The sequence below is a fragment of the Etheostoma cragini genome, chromosome 9 (assembly GCF_013103735.1).
Source record: "Etheostoma cragini isolate CJK2018 chromosome 9, CSU_Ecrag_1.0, whole genome shotgun sequence".
Classification (NCBI taxonomy): domain Eukaryota; kingdom Metazoa; phylum Chordata; class Actinopteri; order Perciformes; family Percidae; genus Etheostoma; species Etheostoma cragini.
In genome coordinates, this window is record NC_048415.1 from 17,698,480 (window position 1) to 17,720,460 (window position 21,981).

The 21,981-nt window shown below is 37.5% G+C and overlaps 3 protein-coding genes across 3 annotated transcripts; all 3 read left to right on the top strand.

Moving 5' to 3' along the window:
• The first annotated feature begins 427 nt into the window (after positions 1 to 427).
• Positions 428 to 19,230, top strand: LOC117950835. Its single transcript, XM_034882181.1, has 17 exons — positions 428 to 532; positions 613 to 763; positions 882 to 1,014; positions 1,265 to 1,537; positions 1,641 to 1,797; positions 6,949 to 7,099; positions 7,203 to 7,332; positions 7,473 to 7,704; positions 9,241 to 9,388; positions 9,487 to 9,622; positions 9,946 to 10,176; positions 10,284 to 10,349; positions 15,307 to 15,352; positions 15,441 to 15,594; positions 16,217 to 16,346; positions 16,503 to 16,757; positions 19,078 to 19,230. Exons 1-17 carry the CDS (start codon positions 475 to 477, stop codon positions 19,228 to 19,230), a joined length of 2,604 nt encoding a protein of 867 aa, XP_034738072.1. The 5' UTR covers positions 428 to 474.
• Positions 6,684 to 8,304, top strand: LOC117950236 (granzyme-like protein 2). The gene is made up of 5 exons (XM_034881059.1): positions 6,684 to 6,866; positions 6,949 to 7,099; positions 7,203 to 7,332; positions 7,473 to 7,736; positions 7,829 to 8,304. The coding sequence occupies exons 1-5, from the start codon at positions 6,809 to 6,811 to the stop codon at positions 7,985 to 7,987; spliced, it is 762 nt and encodes a 253-aa protein (XP_034736950.1). The 5' UTR covers positions 6,684 to 6,808; the 3' UTR covers positions 7,988 to 8,304.
• Positions 9,026 to 10,818, top strand: LOC117950235 (duodenase-1-like). Its single transcript, XM_034881058.1, has 5 exons — positions 9,026 to 9,155; positions 9,241 to 9,388; positions 9,487 to 9,622; positions 9,946 to 10,176; positions 10,284 to 10,818. Exons 1-5 carry the CDS (start codon positions 9,098 to 9,100, stop codon positions 10,434 to 10,436), a joined length of 726 nt encoding a protein of 241 aa, XP_034736949.1. The 5' UTR covers positions 9,026 to 9,097; the 3' UTR covers positions 10,437 to 10,818.
• Positions 19,231 to 21,981: the final 2,751 nt, after the last annotated feature.

The following is a 21,981-nucleotide window of genomic DNA, read 5'->3' on the forward strand; positions in this document are numbered from 1 at the left end:
GGTCCTAGCTAAAAGGTAGATCCATAACAAATAATTTGGGTTTTTCTAAAGACCACTCAAGCTTAAGTGGCTAAGTGCTATCCAAACAGCGAGAGACAAGAATTCCCAGAGATAACACATTACACAGGTTGACAGGTACAGTGCTTAATGTACCATCAAAATAAAAGAATGTATGTAATGTAATGTCATGTTTACATATTGTATGTATGTGCCTCAGTCTGCTGAGGCAGCAGAACCACAGGTTTCATAGTTGCTGGAACAAGGTTAGTACTGCATAACAGCTCATGTCTTTACTGACCACATGTACCCACCACTTTAAGACCATTAAAGGTGCCACTGACGCACAGAGGATATGGCTAAAGAAGTCTTGGTGAAGCAGATGACAACCACAAGGTTGCTTGCTGAGCAAACTGTTATAAAAGGGTCGCCTCAACACCCCCCCGAAGACAACAGGTTGAGTTTCCTGCTGGCACAATGCATGCTTTGCACAAGTTTCTGCTTTTTCATCTCCTGATGTGTCTTGGACTTCAGTGTAAGATTAACACATCTGTATATTAGTCTCTGATCTACAAATGCTACATTGACTCATCCTTCTTTTTCTCTTATGTTCAGCACTTGGGAGTGATATCATAAATGGTGAAAAGGTGAAAGAGAAGTCGATGCTGTACATGGCCTCGGTGCAAAACAAAACAGGTCATCACGTGTGCGGAGGATTCCTCATCGATGAAAACTTTGTGCTCACTGCTGCGCACTGTGATAACATGTGAGTTACTTTTCCTCTTTCAGCTATTTTTGATTCATACATTTTAATGTATTGTATTTAATTTGTCGCCACAATTTGAGAAACACTACTGAGAACCTCTCAATGATCATGCACTCAGGAATCCTATGAGTGTTGTTCTTGGCACCCACAATCTCAAGAAGGTTGATGACTCAATGAGATACAGTGTGACAAGGTGCAAGCATCCATCCTATGTCAGTGTCTCAAAGGGGGATGACATCATGCTACTCAAAGTAGGTAGATCATTTCTCAACATAAGAGTCTCAAGTGGAGCATTTTTACAATAGAATCTCTTGCTGCATGCTCTGTTGAATTCAGCTTAAGTCCCCCAAACACCTCAAAAACAACAAAGCACTGAAATCTGTAGATTCATCTTCAACCAATTCTATTTTAACTCAAGCTGTAATGAAGGATGAGAAGTATGATGTGAATTGTTTTTTTTCTAGTTTTTAATCTTCACTTTGTTATTTTGTGTGTCTCCAGCTGTCTAAGAAAGCTCAACTGAACAAACAAGTAAAACCGGTACCACTCATGCAGGCTAAGATACAAATTAAAGAAAATGCAATGTGCCACGTGGCTGGGTGGGGTTTCACAAAAACACGTGGGGAAGTTGTTGATATGCTGCGAGAAGTGGATGTGCCTATCGTTAACCTGGAGGAATGTAAGAAAGCATGGGCTTCACTTAAGAATAGAGTAAATCTCCCTGCAAATGTTATCTGTGCTGGTGGAAATCGCAAAAAAAAAGGATTCTGTCAGGTATGTTTCCTGCCGTTTCATGAAAAAATCAACTGGTCAACTGGTTTCTAATCTCTTAATCTTAATGGAATAAACCAATGAAGCTGCTTCTTCTTCCTTGCAGGGTGATTCTGGTGGTCCTCTGGTGTGCAACATGAAGGCTGTTGGTGTCGTGTCTTTCAACATGTATAGGGACTGTGACTATCCAAATGTTCCCAATGTCTATACAAATATATCAAAATACCTTCCCTGGATCAAAAAGATTCTCAAGCGAAAGAAATGTTGAATGTTACAATTAAGCATACTTGTATTACATGTTGTGCTGGCTCCTTGGCTCTAGAACACTTTTCCACCTCTTGTTTCTGCCCTTTAAATCTCATCTTAAAAATTACTTTTACAGAATGGACTTTCTTAAAAACTGACATATTTGTTTTTATTGAATAGGCTTCATTTCTTTATCTGTTGAATAATGTTTTTTTTACCTCTTAATTGTAATCAAATCTGTTGCCTATCCAAACTTTGGAAAGCATTTTGTTGTTTTTTTTTGCTTCAAACGTGCTTTACAAGTAAAACTATCACCATTATTATTGTGTGTGTGTTGCTGTGTTTGAGTGGTGCTGTCAGGGTTGCTCTTTATCTAATGGGAAATAAAACTTGAATGTCAGGAGTTGACCAGAGTGCTGTGTTCTGTCTATGCAACATTACTGATAACAAACCAAGACTGACACATGGTAATACTTAAAACATAAAACGGAAATTGATTCACTAAACAAATGCAAGATTATTGTTTCCGACACATTATTGAGCATATATTTGTGAATGAAATCCGTATTTCTTACCATAGATTTTCTTTGACATTTTTCAGAATATTTTTGGGCTTGTCTCATTTTTGAACGTTACATTCTGTGAATCTTCCTTTCTTGTCCAGAACGTCTGGAGACACTCTCTTGCGGCAGAGAGGTTAAACTGTGCTTACTGGACCTTTTAAGGAAACTCTAACTCTTGGTAGACAGACAGACATGCACTTACTAACTCTTGGCTACCATGGTCCACAACTTCTAAACACTGACTCATTCAGAAGGATGACAGAATCAATGTTTGGCTTGAACTGAGGCAGGTTTGTGATGCACTGCAGGTGGCAGCCATAAGATAAACCGACGTAGTGGCACTCAGTAATGAACAAAACAACAGAGAAACTATGCATCTAGCAACTCTTTGGACACTGGTCCTCTCTGCTGAGTATAAATGCGTTACAATTAGACAGCAACAGCTTGCATTTATGTCAAATACCACATTTGTTGGTACTGTATCTGACTATTCATTTATGAAGAGAAAAACACTTGCACACAAACACTTATTTTGGGGTGGCAGTAGCTCAGTCTGTAGGGAGCTGGGTTGGGATCTGGAGGGTCGCTGCTTTGCTGCTACGATGTAAATTAAACATACGGACCAAAGTATGTTGGTGGACTGTTAGCTGGAGAGGTGCCAGTTCTCCTAGTGGGGTCTTGAGCAAGGATACAAACCCCCAACTGCTCGGGGCGTCTTTCCAAGGGCAGCCCCCTTAGTGCATGTATAGGTACTGAGCATGTGTGAACATTCAGGCCTGTGTGCAGTGTATAATAACAACAGAGTGTAAATTGTAATTTCCCCTTGTGGGATTAATAAAGTATACGTTATTATTAGTATTATTATTATTATTGGTGTGTAAACGTGTGACGTGATACATGACCTCACAGCAAAGTCAAGACAAAACATGACAGAAAGAGTGCATTTTTTCTGCATAATATATTATGATAAACACAAAAAGGCAATAGTTTCCCTGTGTGGATCTGTGTATGCTTGTTCCTCCTGCATGTACAAACTCAAGCATTAGCTTCTTAACTGTGAGAGTCTTGCTCAAACTAGAATCTAGAAACTGTGGTTTCTGTGGTCTGGCTAGTCTGTGACCTATTTCAAAGAAATGCTTTGGTTGGTGTTGCCAAGTATTTCCATACCAAACCACATCAGGGTTGCATCTGTGTTTTTTACGTTTTATGATTGATGCAACTAAAGCTCACTTGCTGTGTGACCAAGTTGTATATATATATCACTAACAGGGAGATGATAAGGTCCAAAAAGGCCCAGAGCGAGCAAAATAAGGAGATGTCAATTGTCAGAAATAGAGAATTGAGGGGGAGAAGGAAAAAGTATTCATGCAACAATGTGTCACATACTTAATATAGAGCTTGTTCACCCTGCTGCAGCTCCAGATCTGCAAGCAGTTGTTGCAGTAGTTTTAAAACTGGCACCTGAAGGAATGCAAGATGTAAGACAATAGATAAATAAAATGATGCATGATCTGCATACATTTCTGCATCATGTTCTGACATGTCTTGGACAAACTAGTAAGACTGCCAAATCAGTCTGTTAGTCCCAGAGTTTAGGATTAGAATCACACATAGAACATAACGCTTTGAGGGTGTTCATACAGAACAGAAGAAGCCATGCGCTCAGCAGAAAGAGGTTGTAGTTGTGATCTCCACAAATTTGCAGATTTTGTATTTTCTGACATGTCTAGCACAAAGTCAGGGCTGGATCCACCCAGTAGGAGGCCTCGGGGTCAAACTGAGCTGAAGGCCACTACAGGATGCAAACTGCTTTAAATTGTCTGTTTTAACTGTCTGGCCTAAAGAATGTACATTATGAATTCAAATTTACTACAATTCAAATATTACATTTCCCCCACATTTGAATGAATACATTTCTAATAAAAAGTGACCCATTGTGGATTTGTTAATGTAATTTGCTTGATTTAACTAGAAAAATGTACCATTTAAGAAATTTGTATACTGAAACAATCAAAAATTTTAATTCTCGGGCACCCAGATAGCTCAGTTGGTAGAGCGGGTGACCATATATAGAAGTTTACTCCTCGACGCAGCCGGCCCGGGTTCAAATCCAGCAAAAAACACTTTAATTCTAAACAAGAAGGGGTCTGAAGTGCAGATAATAATATGCAATAAAGACGTTTGTACTGCATAGAGCAGGGGACTCTGACCTTCATTAGGCCAAGGGTCCCTTACCTCAAAAACAGATAGAGCAGTTATTGGTGCGTACAATAACATAATTTAAATAATATTTAAATATTAGTCATAATAATTACTATTAAAATAATGATTATTGACATTTTTATATAATTGTACATCAAGTGTACAACAACAAGTGAATCCTTATGTGTGTGGAAGTATGCCTTATCGTCATTGTTGTGTCAAAAAAAAGACAAACAAACGGGCAATTTATCATTGCTAATATTATGTTGGATTCATGTTAATGTATGTTATCAGAAACATTTTTATTCCTAAGGACCCCCTGGGGGTCGCGGACCCCCTGCTGTATCTCTTGCATAGCTTATTAACAAAGAAACCTTTGATGTACAGTACAGTATTTCAATGTCGATCTAATGGATTCCCACAAACTGGTGAAGGGTAGCCTTTGTTCCCCCTGAGGGTTTAGGCAGTTGCCGGCTATACCCAGTGAGTGATCCAGCCTTGCATACGGTGATTTTTATTCTTTACAAACAGAACATGATCTAATTGTTTAATCATTTTATTTCACTTTCTGTTGCAGTCATTGTTATCTGTATTGCCAACTGCTGTACAATGTAATTCAAACTTTTTACATTCATGAAACTTGTGATGATGCTGCTTTGGACCATCTGCTGGCAATCATCATCATTGTGATTAAACTGCCACAACTGCTTCATAACCGTAACAGGAAGACATTGTCGTGTCAATCTAAATCACCAAACTAGTTTCTGTGGTTCATCTGGTCTGTCCCAGAATTCAGAAGTAATGTTTGAGTGGGCTGTTTACGAAAACCCAGAAGTGAATGTGTATCTGGTATTTTAGCATTAGTATCTAAATAATCCATTAAACATAAAGACAACAAAGCGTTACTGACTTATCAAATTCACCCATTTTAAGTGTACTTATTATAAGCTTAACCAGTGAGGAGAGATAGGTCCACAACGGTGCACAATGAACCAAATTTAAAGATGCAGATTAATGGATTGATAGAGTGACCTGTTGTTAGACACAGTACATCTTAAAAAAAAATGATGAATGAACACATGAAGCTTCTTCTTCCTCACAGGGTGATTCTGGTTGCTATGCAGCAGAACAGCTGTTGGTTTTTATATCTTTCAACCGGAACATAAACTGTGACTACTGATAGACTGAACTTCTACACAGACTCATCAGAATACCTTCCCTGGATTGAAAGCATTCTGAAAGAAATGGAAAATTATGAGTAAAAATATTGCTCAAAGTTCTGCTACAGCATATGTTCATTGTAAGATGGAGGTGTCTCAGATTGCTGTCAGTGCGGGGGAAAAAAGTTTTTTTCTAATACCAGGTTTAATTTCCTTCAACAACCTCCTCAGAAGACACCCGTTGCATTTAAGTTAATAAAAATAATCATGATAATGATAATGTATAATCTGTCCATCTTAACCAAATCACCACTTATTACATTGAATAAAATGAAGTCTTTGTTTCCTTCTCAATAGACTAGGACAGCCTGGATCTACTCTGAGGTGTGTCATTTTGCATTTGTGAGTGAAATGGAGTGTAAACATGATAACAGATAACTTCCAAGGACCAGTTACTGTCTGGTCCGTGCTAAATATTTGGACAATCCAAACATTGCTCCTGTCAATGATTAAGAAGTCATCTATGAAGTGTTAATAAAGCCTGTCTTAGCTACAAGTAGTAGGGTATTACCCATCTCAAATGACTTATTTGGCTTATAAATACCAATAGAAATAAAACTCTTGATGCTTTAGAATAAATGGCCTTGGTCCAGGACAACATAGGTCCGTCACTTATTAGGGAAGACTTTACAGTCTTGTGGCCTTTCCAAATTTTTGAATGTTTCATGTTCTGACACGTCCAGCACAAGGACAGGGCTGGATTGGTTGAATTAATCTAATAACAGACACTTAATGTAGCTAAGTAATATTCATCAAACAATGAGGACTGGAGGTTTCCAAGTCAGAATGAACTTAATCAAGAGGCTGAATGGTCCTAAATGCAAAAGTGAATGATGAATGACATGAACGGTAAAAAGAGAAAGAATGCATGAACTGTTCACACGTTGATCATAATGGGCTTCAGATAATGCACAGATCATGGAAACTGCAGACTTGGATGTGGTCAGAGTTTGAGATGAAAAAGATAACAATCACTCAAACGGCTTTATAAATTGCCGACATGAAACCCCCATAGGAGACAAGTCAATTGTCTTGCTGGCATCATGCATGCTCTGCACCAGTTTCTGCTTTTGCATGTTCTGACATGTGTCGGACAAAACAGTAAGAATACCGTTTTTTTTTACTATTTTTCAACCTTTCAATGGAACATTTATCTGACTTTGATTCTACTTTTATTTTACAGCACATGGAAGTGAAATCATACATGGGAAAAAAGCCCCGGAGCATTCGATGCTGTATATGGTCTCGGTGCAGAACTCCGACAAACATCACGTGTGCGGAGGATTCCTTATCAGTGAAAACTTCGTGCTCACTGCTGCGCATTGTGATGACCCGTGAGTAACGTTTCCTCTTTCAGCAATTTTTGATTTATGTGATTAGAAATAATAATGAAAAAACCCAAGTTATTAAAACAATGCATCACGATCATTCTCTCAGGAATCCAAGTGTGGTTATTGGCACTCACAATCTCAAAAAGGCTGATGACTCAAAGAGGTACAGTGTAACCAAATTCAAGCATCCGTCTTATGACAATGTCGGAAATGGGAACGACATCATGCTCTTCAAAGTAAGTAGATATTAAATTTATAGTATCAGCTCCAACTTCCAGCCGTTGTTTGTTAAATTAAAGTCTGATGAATAAAAAGAACTTTGTTATGAAATTAGACACAGTATTGATTTTTATTTTCTGACTTTATGTGTCTCCAGCTGTCTAGTAACGTTGGACTGAACAACAGAGTACAAACAATACCACTTCCCACACAAGAAGGAAACACAAAAGAAAACGAAGAGTGCAGTGTAGCTGGATGGGGTTACACTGAACCTGGTGAAACTGAGCGGAGAATGGCTGATGAGCTGAGAGTGGTGAATGTGTCCATCATTAAGCCCTCCGTCTGTCAGGAGGCGTGGAATGGTCTTCCTGCCAACGTTATCTGTGCAGGTGGATATCACACAAACAAAGGATTCTGTCAGGTATGTGTTGTCTGTGTTACATCTGTCTGTTTGTAGAAAATGTCAAATAAATAAATGCAAAATAAAGAAATGAACGCTCTTCTTCCTCGCAGGGTGATTCTGGTGGTCCTCTGGTGTGCAAGGGGGTGGCGGTTGGTATTGTGTCTTTCAATCACATGGCTAACTGTAATTACCCACATTATCCCAACGTCTACACGGACATATCAAAATACCTTAGCTGGATCAAGGAAATTCTCAAGAAAAACAACTAGTGAAATGTAACAGTTCAGCATGCTTTTATAGTTATGCATTGTACTGCTCATTGGCTTTAGACCAGCATTCCACTTCCTGTTGCTGCCTTTTAATCTTGTCTTAAAACTCACTTTTCCAGAACTCTTAACAACGCTATTTTAGTAGCTTTTTTTATTATGAGCTGACTTTTTTTTGTTGATCCAAAGCATCCTTGACATTATGACTGAACACTTTTAATAAAGTTTTGCTTCAGCATACATTTATTGTGCTCTGGGGGTTTTGTGACGTCTCAAATTGCTCTGTCAATACGACACTAATTCAAAATAAAAGTTTGTTTAATTTCCTTCTGTAACAATCTCATTAGACCACTCAAGTTGCATTTATATTTGAAGAAAAATTAAAATAATAATAATAATAATAATAATAATAATAACAGAGCAACTCTTGTGTCTTGTGTCATATTGAGTGAAAGGACTGTACACATTTTTAGCAAATTTGGACAACCCGTTGGTCTTAATGATGACTTATAGCTCATCTATAAAGCATGTTAGTGTGTTGACCACGTCAAATTGCAAAAACTGAGCAAGACACTCTTACCCATACCAAGACATGGCTGTACTGACACAGAAATAATGTTAGCAATAGATTTGTTAAAGATGTTAGTGATGGGGACACATCCCCTGTGTTCAGTCTGTCCAAGGTCTCTGCTCAATGCAGGTCAGCTTTGATTGCTAGATTTAGTTCTGAAACCCTGCGGTCTGATTTAGTTTGATCAGGGTTCCCTGGTTGAAGCTGGGTGTAGATGCCACATCCTGGGACAACGAAAATGAGAGGACTGTGAGCAGCATCCCTATTGAATATGTTAATATACAATTTTAAATAAATACAAAATTGAAGGCGCAATGACCTGAAAGAAGAGTAGGAACTGTAGGACTGTGTTCACACGTACCAATCACGTGATGTATGTGCTATGCAAAAAAGCAAAATAGCATCGTCCATAGGATGTGGCTGGAAGTCAAGATAAAGTAGATGGAAATCAACTTGTTAAGATGAAACTTAACAGAAAACTTAAAAGAAAGAGAATAGACTTGAGAGCCTCAACACAACAGGTTGGTCATCTTGTTGCTACGATGAATGGCCTTTACAAGTTTCTGCTTTTTCATGTTCTGGCATTTCTCGGACAAAACGGTAAGACGCACAATCTGACTACTACACAATCCTCCAAATGTTATATTTACTCATTATAACTCCTTTTTATTTCTTATGTTTTTAGAACTTGGGAGTGCAATCATAGGTGGGGAAAATGCCCCAGATGGGTCAATGCTGTACATGGCCTCAGTGCAGAACCGTAAAGAGCGGCATTTATGTGGAGGATTCCTTGTTTGTAAGGACTTGGTGGTCACTGCTGCGCACTGTGAAGTGTGAGTTAGAATTTCCTCTTCCAGCATTTGTTTCTTCATCTGATTCTGGCACAACTTGAGAAAAACCAATAACGACCTCCCAATTGTTACTTCTTCAGGACAGATGAAACAAAAGTTGTTCTTGGCAACCACGATCTCAGAAAGGTTGAGAAAACAATTAAATACATTGAAAAGATCATCAAACACCCATCCTATAACAGTGACACAAACGAGAATGACATCATGTTCCTCAAAGTAAGTATACATTCATTCAACCAACTAGATGAAAGCGGTGCGTTTTTACAAATGATTTGCAATTGGTCGTTTGGTTGGTACAGATTTAAACACTTGAAACATTTCCGGTGGGGGTAAATGTGAAGAGAAAAAAAACAGTGAAACTTTTTCAAATTAACATGTCTCTGAAATGCAAAATTATGTCATTTTAAGCACTGTCGCAACCATCTAACACTGCCAACTATAACCTTGATTTAAAGGATTCATCAGCTAAGCTAAGCGGTTTCTAGCAATTGTTTCACTAAAGTCTTAATTTTTATTGTTTTGATTGTGTGTGTCTCCAGCTGGATGGGAATGATAACAGGTTCAACAAAGGACATCCAATTCAACTTTCAACGTCTGAAATGAACATCATGGAAAAATGCAGTGTTGCAGGATGGGGTTTGACTGAAAATAATACTAAAGTTGACGAGCTGAAGGTGGTGGATGTGTCCATCATCGACTGTGGCGTCGTTAAGAGGGAATGGTCAGATCTTCCTGCCAATGTTATCTGTGCGGAGAAACGATTACGTAAGGTAGGTTTTCTGTCTGTTTATTGAAAAAAATGTGGTTTCTTTTCCACAAATGTATCAACATCTTACATCCTCTTGAATGTACAACTAAAGATGTTTCCTGCTCACAGGGTGATTTCGGTGGTCCCCTGGTGTGCAACGGGATTGCAGTTGGTGTCGCAACTTTCTGCAAAAAGGTAGACTGTAAATCCTCAGACGTCTACTCGGATTTGTCAAAGAGTCTTTCCTGGATCAAGAGCGTTCTAAATCAAAATGGTTGTTAAATCTTACACAAAGCTTTGTTTCAGCATACTTTAACTGTATTTTGGGGGGGGGGGGGGGAGTTGTGTAAGTTTTTTTTACCTGCAAAGAGAATTGTTTTGGTGCCAAGGAGGTTTAAGCCAGACACAAAGAAAAATCAAAAATGGTAAGAATTGGGAATCAAAATAGCAATTCAAATACTCTCTAAATGTGTTTAAGAGTTATTTCAAAATTAAATCAAACAACCGTCAACAAGCAGAACATCACCTTGAATATGAGATGCTGGCCGGACACTCACCATGATTTATTGAAATACTGATATAGTTCTTTTAAACCCAGTTTTGTTAATTGGGGTTTTATTTACTCAAGCATAATATACATTTTTTAATCAAATTGTCAGATATAACAGGCAAATGCATATACATTTCATGCAGACATGCATGTAGATTTCTGTCAAATAAGGTAACAGACTCATTGCCTTTACTGTACACAATCAGGTCATCTGCATATGTTTGAGTGGCTCTGTCTGTGTTTGCTGTTTAACGGAAAGGCAAATAAAAAAGTAAATAAATGTCTTAACAAACCATTTTCTCTGTCCTTTATTAGAAAACACAAAATGTGTTAATTAACCTAATTGGAAAATAAACAAAGCTATTGCAACTCTTTTACTCTTTAAATCAGGGATCTTCAACAGGGGGTTGGGGACCTCTAGGGGGTCCCCACAGTCACTGCAAGGGGCCTCCCAATTATTGTTTATCTTTGAAAGTAAAAAAAAAAAAGGTTAAATGTCTTTACATGAATCCAACTTATGTTTGCAAATATAAATCCTCCCTGATGACAGGCTTACTGGCCTATAGGCAAGTTCGTCTTAAGGAGTCACTGTGCAACATGGATGTGTAAATCATAAAATCATGCCAACACTTATCATTTTAATAGCTAAGTTTTCTATGCACTAAAAAGGTATATATAAAGGCTTTACACTTTATTGTAAGCCCAACTTAATATGTAACCTATTTTGTTTACAATATATGCAGTGTGTGTGTGTGGGGGGGGTATGCTCCATCTTTCTTTCAGTTAAGTGGTCATTGGCTTAAAAAACGTTGAAGATCCCTGCTTTAACTCACAACCATGACCGCATCATTAATTAATGTATTTTATAGCTCAATGTCTCCGTAGTATAAAGTTAAGCTCAGCTGAGGGTTAATGATTAATGAGAATCAATCAAGAATGAAACAGTCCTGTACAGTAAATGACCTAAATTTTGACAAAGAAGATGTTGCATTGTGTTCATTCAGGCAAAATGAAATGTTTTAAGTGGTATGATACCAGTAATATTATACGAGCAACATTATATGATATGGCATGCATGTTGCAGTGTGGTGTCCTTGGTGACCATTGACACTCACATCTTAGGTTGGAAACTGTGGTTACTGTGGTTCAGCTAGTTTGTCACATTCAAAGAAATGTGGGCTGTTTGTCAAGTACATCCCCACTAAATGGCCTCAGTGATGCGTCTGTGTTATCTCCTTTTTACTTTCTTCTAAATAAAGTTGACTAAACACAGCTATTCTGTGTAAAACAAAACTTCATTTTAAATACTGTTATATTTTGTTTCCTGCAGTGACATTCTCCATCAATAGATACAAAACTACATTTAAGTTAATGAAACAAATGCAAAGATCATTTTTCGTGTGTATAATTGAGCTTGATCGTGCATTTTAACAGCTGTGAAAACTTAGTTGCATGTTTAAGCAGAATTAATCTGTCTGCATTACCTAAAACCACATCATTTCTTAAGAACATTCTTTTTCAACACAACAGTGATGTAAAGTGATGAAAAGGGAAAAGGGAAATAACGTGTTAAAAGTAACAATCACAAGGCTTTGCTTCAGAATACTTATATAATAATAACAATAGCATACTTTTATCCGGGAGGGTAAGTTGTGTCTGAGTGGCTGTGTCAGTGTTTGCTCTTCAACTGAAAGGCAACATAAATAAATAAATGTGTCAATATGAATACTGCCCTTTTAAAAATGGTTTTCCAGGAACTTATCCACAGAATGTCTTAAGTTTAATGTATAATAAGTAGTTTGTAGTAGAGCTACTGCAACTGGCTTGTGTTGGCAGATCTTCCTTAATTTAAGTTTAAGAGGTTGGTCTCTCATCCGAGCAACTTCTTCAGTTCTGACTGAAAAGAGAAACCCCCCCGCCCTCCTTTGACTCCACAGAGATAAAATAACTGTGTTTTCCTAAAGAAGTCTCACAAAACAATTTTTCACCTTCACACCTTTAACCAAGTCCAGGTTATCTTGAATTGAACCCTTCCCTGGGTTTCAGGACTTAATAAAATCAGGCAATAAAGTCAAACAGAAATTACTTTTATTTTTAAAGATTACAGAAATAAAATTATAAAATATCCAATGATAATATAAAAAATTAACAAATGCTCAAAAGAAAACAATTTGGTTAAGTCGGTAAAGGTATTTTTTCAAATACGTGTTTTGAGAATGTGATTTGAAAGATGTCACTGATTGTGCTATTCTCAGACCCTCAGCAGGGATCACTAGAACTTAGGGGCCTGGGCCACCGTGAGTCTTGGGTCGTGCATCCGTGGTCAGTAAAATCTTAAAATCAATTCTAACACTGCGTGAGAACCAGCAAAGAGAGGCTAAAACAGGGCTGATAAGATCATGTCTTCTCATGTGTGATAAAGCCGAGCAGTTGCGTTTTGTGCCAGCTGAAGGGGTGAGATGGCATAATCGTAAGCTATGGTTGAAGTTTATATATGTAGCTCAATGTCTCCTTGGAATAAAGCTAAGCAACCTCAGCCGACAAGTAATGATTAATGAGACTCAATTAAGAAGAAGATACTGCTTTGTGTTCTTTCAGACAAAAGAGAAAGTTGTACCAGTTATATTATCAAAATGTGTTTATACTGTCCAGAGGCCATTTCAGCTAAAAAAAAGGTAAAAGTCAGCCACTTCAGCCACTGTGTGCATACGTCTAGAATGCAGTATCCCCAGTGCATGATATTGTTTTGAAATTATGTGTCATGAATATTCATGACAATTGTGAACATCATCACAACATGTGAAAACACAGATCTTGTGTTGTGTTTATGCAGGCAACAGTAACATTTTGTTTTTGTCATAATACCAGTAATGTTATATGAGCAACATCATATGATCAGAGATGTTGGAGTTGGAGTCTTCGGTGAACATCGACACTCACATCTTAGGTTGGAAATTGTGGTTACTGTGGTTTAGTTTGTCACAATTCAAAGAAATATTGGCTCTGTCATGTAAATCCCCACTAAATGGCTATTTCATCTCCTTCTTACTTTCCTCTAAATGAAGTCGACTGAATACTGTCACAGTGCAACAGCGGACCCAAAAACACAACTCAGAGCAGGGAGTAAAAAAGGTAATGAAGCTTTAATGTCCAGAGAACAATCCAGGCAAAGCTACAAAATCGATCGGGAGAAGACGTGGTCAAAAATACGAGCTAGAGGTCTACAAAAACACTGGGATACAAACACTAGGAAAACAGCTGCAGAGTGAGACACACAAGGTACTACAACAATTTGGCAGAGAATGAATGACACAACGTGAGCATATATAAACTGGGACAGGGGAAGACAATCACACAGAAGGGAAGGCAAAAAAAGACAGGAAGACAAGTGACCTGAAAAACCGACAGACAGTGATTATCGAACTAAAACAGGAAGTCAGTGAAACTAATAAAACATAAACTAAGAGCGGGAACTGCATGTGACTAATACTCCCATTCGGTGTAAAAACAAAAACCCCATTTTAAATCCTGTAATATTTTGTTTCCTGCGATGACATTTTCCATCAAGAGATACAAAATGGTATTTACATTAACAAAAAAAGATGCAAATGGTCTTTGTCTATTGTTCATAACCGTAAAAGTGTTACTACAATCTAAAATGTCAAAGACTTGTTGAAACATACAGTTTTTCTTGTGTATTTGGAAAAATGATACATTCAATCCCACACAGCTGTGAAACTCAGTTGCATGTTAGTGCAGATTTAGTCTGTCTGCATTACACCAAACCAAATTCTTTTGTAAGAGAATTCTTTTTGGACACAAATGTGATGCAAACTGATGAAAAGGGGAAATAACTATGTTTTTGCGAAATTTTAATATAACCATTAACATTGAGGATTAAACGGCAACCTTGTAACAATCCCCCATATACACACATGACGGCAACTTGGTGTCTGTTAGACAATGCAGGCTTGAACTACCATTTATGAAAAAAAATGTTTCCCTTTGCTATATATGTCTAACTTTGGGTCGATCATTAGACATGATTTGTGCAAAAAGGCCAAGGGAAACTTTGTCAGAATACATAGTATCCTGGATCCATGATTGTGGCTGCCTCTATGGGAATTTAACATAGGGGTGTACACTTATGCCCCCTGTGTCTTAAGTTAGAACATTTATTTATTTACAAAACATTATTCACAAACAAAGAAAAAATTGGTGTCCTTAAAAGGTTGGATTTTACTTTTTTTTTTAATTAAGCCAATGATATCCAATTCCAAAAGATGGTTTTTTATTCCTCTTTTTAAACAATTTTAGCATGGGTGTGTAAACTAATGCAAGCCACTGTATGGCAGTTTAAGCTCTCAGAGCATTTTGGGCCTCAGTATAGCTGTTGCAACAGCAACGGTTTCTTGTATCAATAATGCAACCCTGTTTTGAAAATCTGGAACCACATGTTTTTGTTACCCCACCAACAACTTCTCAAGAAGTTCTAGAGCTTGTTGGCAAACACACTGAAGCAACAAAGACCACAAAATAAGCAAGACCTATTGTCTCCAAGACTTATAAAATCATACGCTGAGGGTGCGGATTTGACCAGAGGCCATGGAAACCAGCTACATTTTACTGCTGTTCTTTGTCCTAAATGGTAAACTATCCACACAAGACATATGTACAAACTGCTAAATAACTTAGATGAACATTATCAAATAATGACTGATGGTTTTGTGCTTCAGGTGCTGATGGTTCTCGTATTGTCGGCGGCAGGGATTCTGTCCCCCAATCGCGCCCCTACATGGCCTCGCTGAAGGTTCAAGGATGCCACAACTGTGGGGGAGCCCTGGTGAGGCAGGACTTTGTGCTCACAGCAGCACATTGTAAGATACCCACGTAAGAAACCAAAAAGGAACAAATATCCATTTTTTATATTTTCATTGCCGCTGCTTGTTCTATTACATATCATTGTGGTATGAAAATCAACGTGCAGAGAGGTTTCCAGTTTGCCAAATTTGCCAATGCATCACAGTAAACATTGCATTTTTTGTTTCTTTGTTGAACTAAAGTCACAAGCAGTGTTTGGTGTTTATTGCCCCCAGTTCTAGGCAGCGTGGCAATGGTTATGTTTAGGGTTAGGTTTAGGGTTAGCTGCCTGGAAGGCAATGTTGGAGGCAAAAAACACCATTGAGCGTCACAAGCAGAACAATTTTGAAAACTTTTTCTCTTGGTACAGCTAGGGATGCTCTCTTTGACAAAAAAAGAAGGCAGTAAAATGTTCACTTTGGTGAAGTGCAGTACAAGTCTCTGCAAGTTGATTGTTAAAACGTACAGCAATAAATGGAAAACACGGATTTGTAGATAGGAAAACATATCAAATTATGCTCTGAAAATGGTCAGAATGTTTTCTCTATGCAAACATAGAGACCAATGTGGAAAATTATTTGTGTCAAAGGAGCTAGTTAGCAGCCTTAAAATCGTGTCTAACGTCCAGTCATCATTCAATTGTGATTTCTAGACCATACACAGTAGTACTTGGAGCTGATTCCCTGACAGCTAATGAGCCTACAAAGCAGGAGTTCACTGCAATCAGATCCTTTCCACATCCCAACTATGATGGACATGCAAATGATATCATGCTCCTGAAGGTAAGGGTGGATATAGCGTATTATACTGCCAGATTTTAAGAAGAATTATCTTCATTACTGTTTCTAGTTTTGAACAAAATAGGATGTTACGATTACACAAATCTAACACAGTTAACATTTTTCAGTATTTTTCTTCCATTTATCTGCTTGTCTCAGCTTAACGGTAGTGCCCAACTGACTGAAGCAGTGCAGCTGATTTCTCTGAAAACAAGCAGGCTGAATACATCTAGTCAGTGCATTACAGCTGGCTGGGGATCTATTGCTGACAATGGCACCTCACCAATCCGGCTTCAGGAAGTCAACGTAACCACCCTGCCACAGAAAACATGTCGCAGGAGATGGAAAATGGTTCCTATCACCAGTAGCATGGTTTGTGGCGTCGGGGCCCGCCGCTTTCAAGGCTTCTGCTCGGTAAGACAAGACACTGGCAGGACATGGATCAGGCACTGACCTTTGAAATAATTGTGATTAGTGTACATAATGTTGGAGGCTAAAAATCTTCTTAAAAACCTGAGAATATTAATTCAAGAAAGATCTTTTTTTTTTCTGTTGCAAAAATGATGCCACCGTATTTTTAGGTGTGCAGTAAGCAACTAATACTGACCACAGAAAGAAATGTCACACAGGCTATTTAAACCCTACTAGGTCTACGCTCTGTAGAGCCTTACATTGAGACTTCAATTCAATTTTATTTTATTTACATAGCGCTAAATTACAACAACAGTTATCTCATTGCACTTTTCGTAAAAGAGCAGGTCTAGATCGAACTCTGTGATGTTATTAATGGTGATGATTATCACTTAAGTCCTGAAGTTTTTTTTTTAATAGATTATGGAATTAAAGTGCCTTTGTAACATAATTAATTTAAAAGGAAAAAAGAAACTCTGTTTTGTTGCGCAATATTTAAATCCAGCATCCCGTTTTGTTTGTAGCTTGTATCCATATACCTCCAGCTTACAGGTAATATGTTTGATGTCTTTGTAATGCTTTCAGAAGCTTAGCAACCCGGCCGCGAAGACTTGTCGGAGACTTTGCGCGAGTAAATCCAAAGGAATAAATCCATTTCAATGGCTATTTAGTCATCGTCCTGTAACTCGACAACGGCAGTTTTAGCTGAGTGGAAGCTCCTAGACATACAGTGGGGTTCGAAAGTTTGAGTACCCCATTTGTATTGATGTGCATGAAGAAGCCAAGAAAAGAAGGAAAAATCTCCAAAAGGCATCAATTGACAGATTAGACATTCATGTATATTGTCACAAAAATTTCCATAATTTTACACTTTTAAACTGACTGAAAGTATCACAGCTTGGAAACGCTTGTTGTAGCCAGCCAAGTGTCTTTCAATTCTTGTTTGAGGTGTCTTCGCCAATTCTTCCTTTCAAAAGTCTTCCAGTTCTTTGAGATTTCTGGGCTGTCTGTCACGCACTGCTCTTATAAGGGCTATCCATAGATTTCAATTATGTTGAGGTCAGGAGATTGTAAAGGCCATGGTAAAACCTTCAGTTTACGCCTCTTGATGTAATCCACAATGAATTTTGAGGTGTGTTTAGGTTCATCATCCATTTGTAGAAGCCATCCTCTCTTTAACTTCAGCTTTTCACAGATGGCACCAAGTTAGCGTCCAAAATTTGCTGAACTTTTATTGAATCCATTTTTCCTTCTACTCGTGAAATGTTCTCTGTGCCACTGGCTGCAATTCAACCCAAAGCATGATTGATCCCCCATGCTTAACAGTTGGACAGAGATTCTTTTCATTAAATTCTGTGCCCTTTCTTCTCCAAACATACCTTTGCTCATTCCGGCCCAAAAGTTCTATTTTAACCTCATCGGTCCACAGAACTTTTTTCCACAATGCATCAGGCTTGTCTACATGTTCATTTGCAAACTTCAAACGCTGATTTTTATGGTGAGGACGTAGAAGAGGTTTTCCTCTGATGACTCTTCCATGAAGACCATATTTGTACAAGTATCTCTTTATAGTGAAATCAACTCGAGTGTCTGCCAGGTCTTTCTGGATGGATTGTGCAGTCAAACGTGGGTTTTGAGTTGCTTTTCTCCGACTCCTGCGAGCTGTTCTGTCTGATATTTTTCTTGGTCTTCCAGATCTTGCTTTAACTTCCACTTTTCCTGATGACTGATATTTCTTAATTACATTCCGAACAGAGGATATTGGCATATGAAAACCCTTTGCTATCTTCTCATAGCCTAGTTTCAGTTTTCTAGACAACTGCTTAGAATAACCCATGGGGCTGATTGTTGGGGCAAGGTCAGATGAGTCTGGGCATTTAAAACCTTAAGATTGACATCACCTGGTCTTTACAGACGATGATTGAGAACAATCCATGCTACTGTGAGGTCTGTGCTTTTCAAAGGGGGCAGTACAAGGTATTAACTCTGCAGGGTGCCCAAACTTTTGCAAATGCCCTTTTTTGGTTTTCTGTTTTGAAAGTGTAAATAATGGAAATAAAATCTAACTTTTTGTGAAATATTATACAAATGTCTAATCTGTCATTTGATGCTTTTTGGAGATTTTCCCTTTTTTATTGGCTTCTTTATGGACATTAATTCAAATTTTTAACTGGGGTGCCCAAACTTTTGAACCCCACTGTAGCTGAAGCTACTCCGTGTTGACCGCACCAATTTGGCTTGGCTTTACATATTTATAGAGATCGGGATTAACTTATACATTTGCCGGAATTTCCCTTTAAGTGTCTAATCTTTTCTGTTAAAGGGGGATTCAGGTGGTCCGTTGGTGTGTGATGGAGCTGCTGCAGGCATAGTCTCCTTCTCTGGCCGGCTATGTGGAAACCCCAGGACCCCTGATGTCTACACACGCATATCATCCTTTAGGGAATGGATTACAACAGTGTTGAACAACAATTAGGCAAAATAGATGAAATGGTAACATGTCAACATGATTAATTGGGATGTAATTTTCAAGACAATGCTCTTTGTGATATACAAACATGTGGTGTAATGTTGTATAAGATCTGCTGCTTACCACCACTTCTTTTGTTTTTGTTATACAGTATGCTTTGGAACAGGTCCAACATGAAATAAAAAGTAAGGAAAATTCCCATGCACTCCCTCATTTTTATTTTATTAACACTCATGTTGTCCGTGGGTCGAATTAACCCGTTTTCCTATGTCATTGTTCTTTTTAACTACCCATAATAACATGATTGATTCCACACAACACGGTTTGGAAAGTACAAATCTCTACTTTGATTAATTTTAGGGTGTCTTATTCAATTTTATAGCATTTGAAAAAAAAAAATGTTTTGAAACAGTATTGAGTAAAAATTGACATATTCCAGACTGTGGTTATCCATCAACATCCATTCCTTTAATTTTAGTCTACATAATTCCTAATTTCTGTTTTTGCAACACAAACATTAGGTATAATTTCCTATAATTAAGGTAAAACTAAAGTTAATAAGTTAGTCTTACGTATTGTTGAAAACGTCAAAAGAAAGTAAAAAACATTGAAAAAAGTGTCAAAAGTGTTGAAAAAGGGACAAAAACGTAAGCAAAAGTTAAAAACATTGATAAAAAGCGTTGATTTATAATCTTGGCGGGAGGACAACACAAGGGTTAAACAATGGGTCAAACAGTGACACCCCCATAAAACCGTATATTGTGTCATTACAGCTTTGAAGAACATTGTTTGTGTTTGCATGTTTAGTGGGTAGCTTCATTCTTGCAGCATTAATGTAATAGTTTTATTTGATTAACGATGAAGGTGGTTTGATACATGCCAAGATTATCCATAAGGGCAAGTGGGCCAGTGCCCAGGGTCCCCAATCATATATTAAAAATATTGTTTGTGAGTTATATTGCTCACTTGAAATTGTTGAAAGATCATAAATTACTTGTTTATCAACTACTTATTTCACAACAAAAATTATAATAATAATAATAATAATAATAATACACTGTTAATTAATCAAGATGAAATTTTAAGTTTTTAGACAGACGGGGCAGGGGGCCTTGAGGTGCAGTGTCCTGGGGCACCACATTGTCTTAATACGGGCCTGGCTGGACAGCTGAGCACGGTGGGCCTTCAGTTGAACTACAAGTCTGCTCGGGTTTACTGGCATTTCTTTGAACCGATCACCATTGTCAATATAACTTTATTAATATCCGAAAGTAGATTTGACTTATAGTGGGTGTTGATTGGGTCAGCGATTTGCCCATATCCACTAACCCTAAATACTAGGCGAGCTGTCCAATGGTGCTTTAGATTTATGATGAACCTGGTAATGATTTGGATTCAGTCAATATTTCAAAATCATTGTGTGCGCCTATATGCAACTGTACTTGCAGATTGGAAAAAGGCAAATAGTTTGTTCATCCTAATGGTTTAGGGTGGAATTTGACCAAAATATTTCACAAAGATGGAAAAGCATGGGTTTAATTTTATTTCAGATACATGTAATTTCCTATGTTGCAAAGGTAAAATGTTCATAGCATTTTAGTGTTTTGTTAGCTGAGTTTATAAAACTTAAGAAGCAAAATGTTGTCATAGGCCTAACTGTGACATTTAAATATTAGGGAAAAAGTGACTTGGAAACATAATAACTTTAATACTAAATATAGGCAGGCGATTTATGGGTCCAAACCTTTTTTCTCAATAGCAACTTCAAAGTTATTTCACACATGCGGTCCAACATTGTTATGAAACATATCCTGCAAGCTTTGGAACGATTGGACAAACAGTGCACTTGGTTAAAAATGCCAACAACTGATTGGTCAAAAACATTTATTTTAATTCAGTGTGATATGTAGCTCAGTCCAGCTCATGGCAATTTGAGAAAAGAAGATGACCGACACAAAAACAATTGCTAACAAAGCCGCAGGTCTATTTCACCTGTAGTTTGTTTGCGTTTATAGCGCCCCCTGGTGTTCAATTTGAATGAAGCTTTTCAGGGCAAGGTTCAGAAACTTATGAGGGCATATCCTGAGAGAGTTGTGTTGATTTGACAATGAATATGTAGTTTAAAGTCAAATGTGTGTAATACCATTCACCTCTGCCACCTCACCAAGTTCAAAATCAATCGGTTTTACGGTGTTGGGGAGCGTAACCTTACAAAGTTTGCATTTTGAAGCCTTAATTACAGCGCCACCATGTGGCCGATTGGGTTCATTTTTCTATAGAAGCACATGCACACCATTTCTAGTTATTTCCCCAAGATTCATGTTTCTAGCTCATTCCAGCTCACGGGAATTTGAGCCAGCGTGGCAGACAACAACAAATAATAATAATAATAATAATAATAATAATAATAATAATAATAATAATAATAATAATAATAATAATAATAATAGCTAAAACAGATAAACATAGAAGGGTTTGTGGTTTGAAGCCATAGACCGTTAATATTAATATAGATAGATAGATAGATAGATAGATAGATAGATAGATAGATAGATAGATAGATATTTATTGATCCCAAAAAATGGGAAATTACAGTGTTACAGCAGCACACAAATATACATACATACAATATACATGAAATAATAATAATAATAATAATAATAATATTAATAATAATAATAATAACAAAATATAAGAATAAAATATAAGAATATAGGAACAAATATTTAAATATATATATATATATATATATATATA

Excerpts from the sequence above, each read along its gene's own strand:
- LOC117950236 (XM_034881059.1), top strand. The coding sequence starts at position 6,809 with ATGCATGCTCTGCACCAGTTTCTGCTTTTGCATGTTCTGACATGTGTC. Across the intron at positions 6,867-6,948 it reads GACATGTGTCGGACAAAACA|CACATGGAAGTGAAATCATA; the intron begins GTAAGAATACCG and ends TTTATTTTACAG. Across the intron at positions 7,333-7,472 it reads ACGACATCATGCTCTTCAAA|CTGTCTAGTAACGTTGGACT; the intron begins GTAAGTAGATAT and ends ATGTGTCTCCAG.
- LOC117950235 (XM_034881058.1), top strand. The coding sequence starts at position 9,098 with ATGAATGGCCTTTACAAGTTTCTGCTTTTTCATGTTCTGGCATTTCTC. Across the intron at positions 9,156-9,240 it reads GGCATTTCTCGGACAAAACG|AACTTGGGAGTGCAATCATA; the intron begins GTAAGACGCACA and ends TTATGTTTTTAG. Across the intron at positions 10,177-10,283 it reads CGGAGAAACGATTACGTAAG|GGTGATTTCGGTGGTCCCCT; the intron begins GTAGGTTTTCTG and ends TCCTGCTCACAG.
- LOC117950835 (XM_034882181.1), top strand. The coding sequence starts at position 475 with ATGCATGCTTTGCACAAGTTTCTGCTTTTTCATCTCCTGATGTGTCTT. Across the intron at positions 533-612 it reads GATGTGTCTTGGACTTCAGT|CACTTGGGAGTGATATCATA; the intron begins GTAAGATTAACA and ends TCTTATGTTCAG. Across the intron at positions 15,595-16,216 it reads GCACATTGTAAGATACCCAC|ACCATACACAGTAGTACTTG; the intron begins GTAAGAAACCAA and ends TGTGATTTCTAG.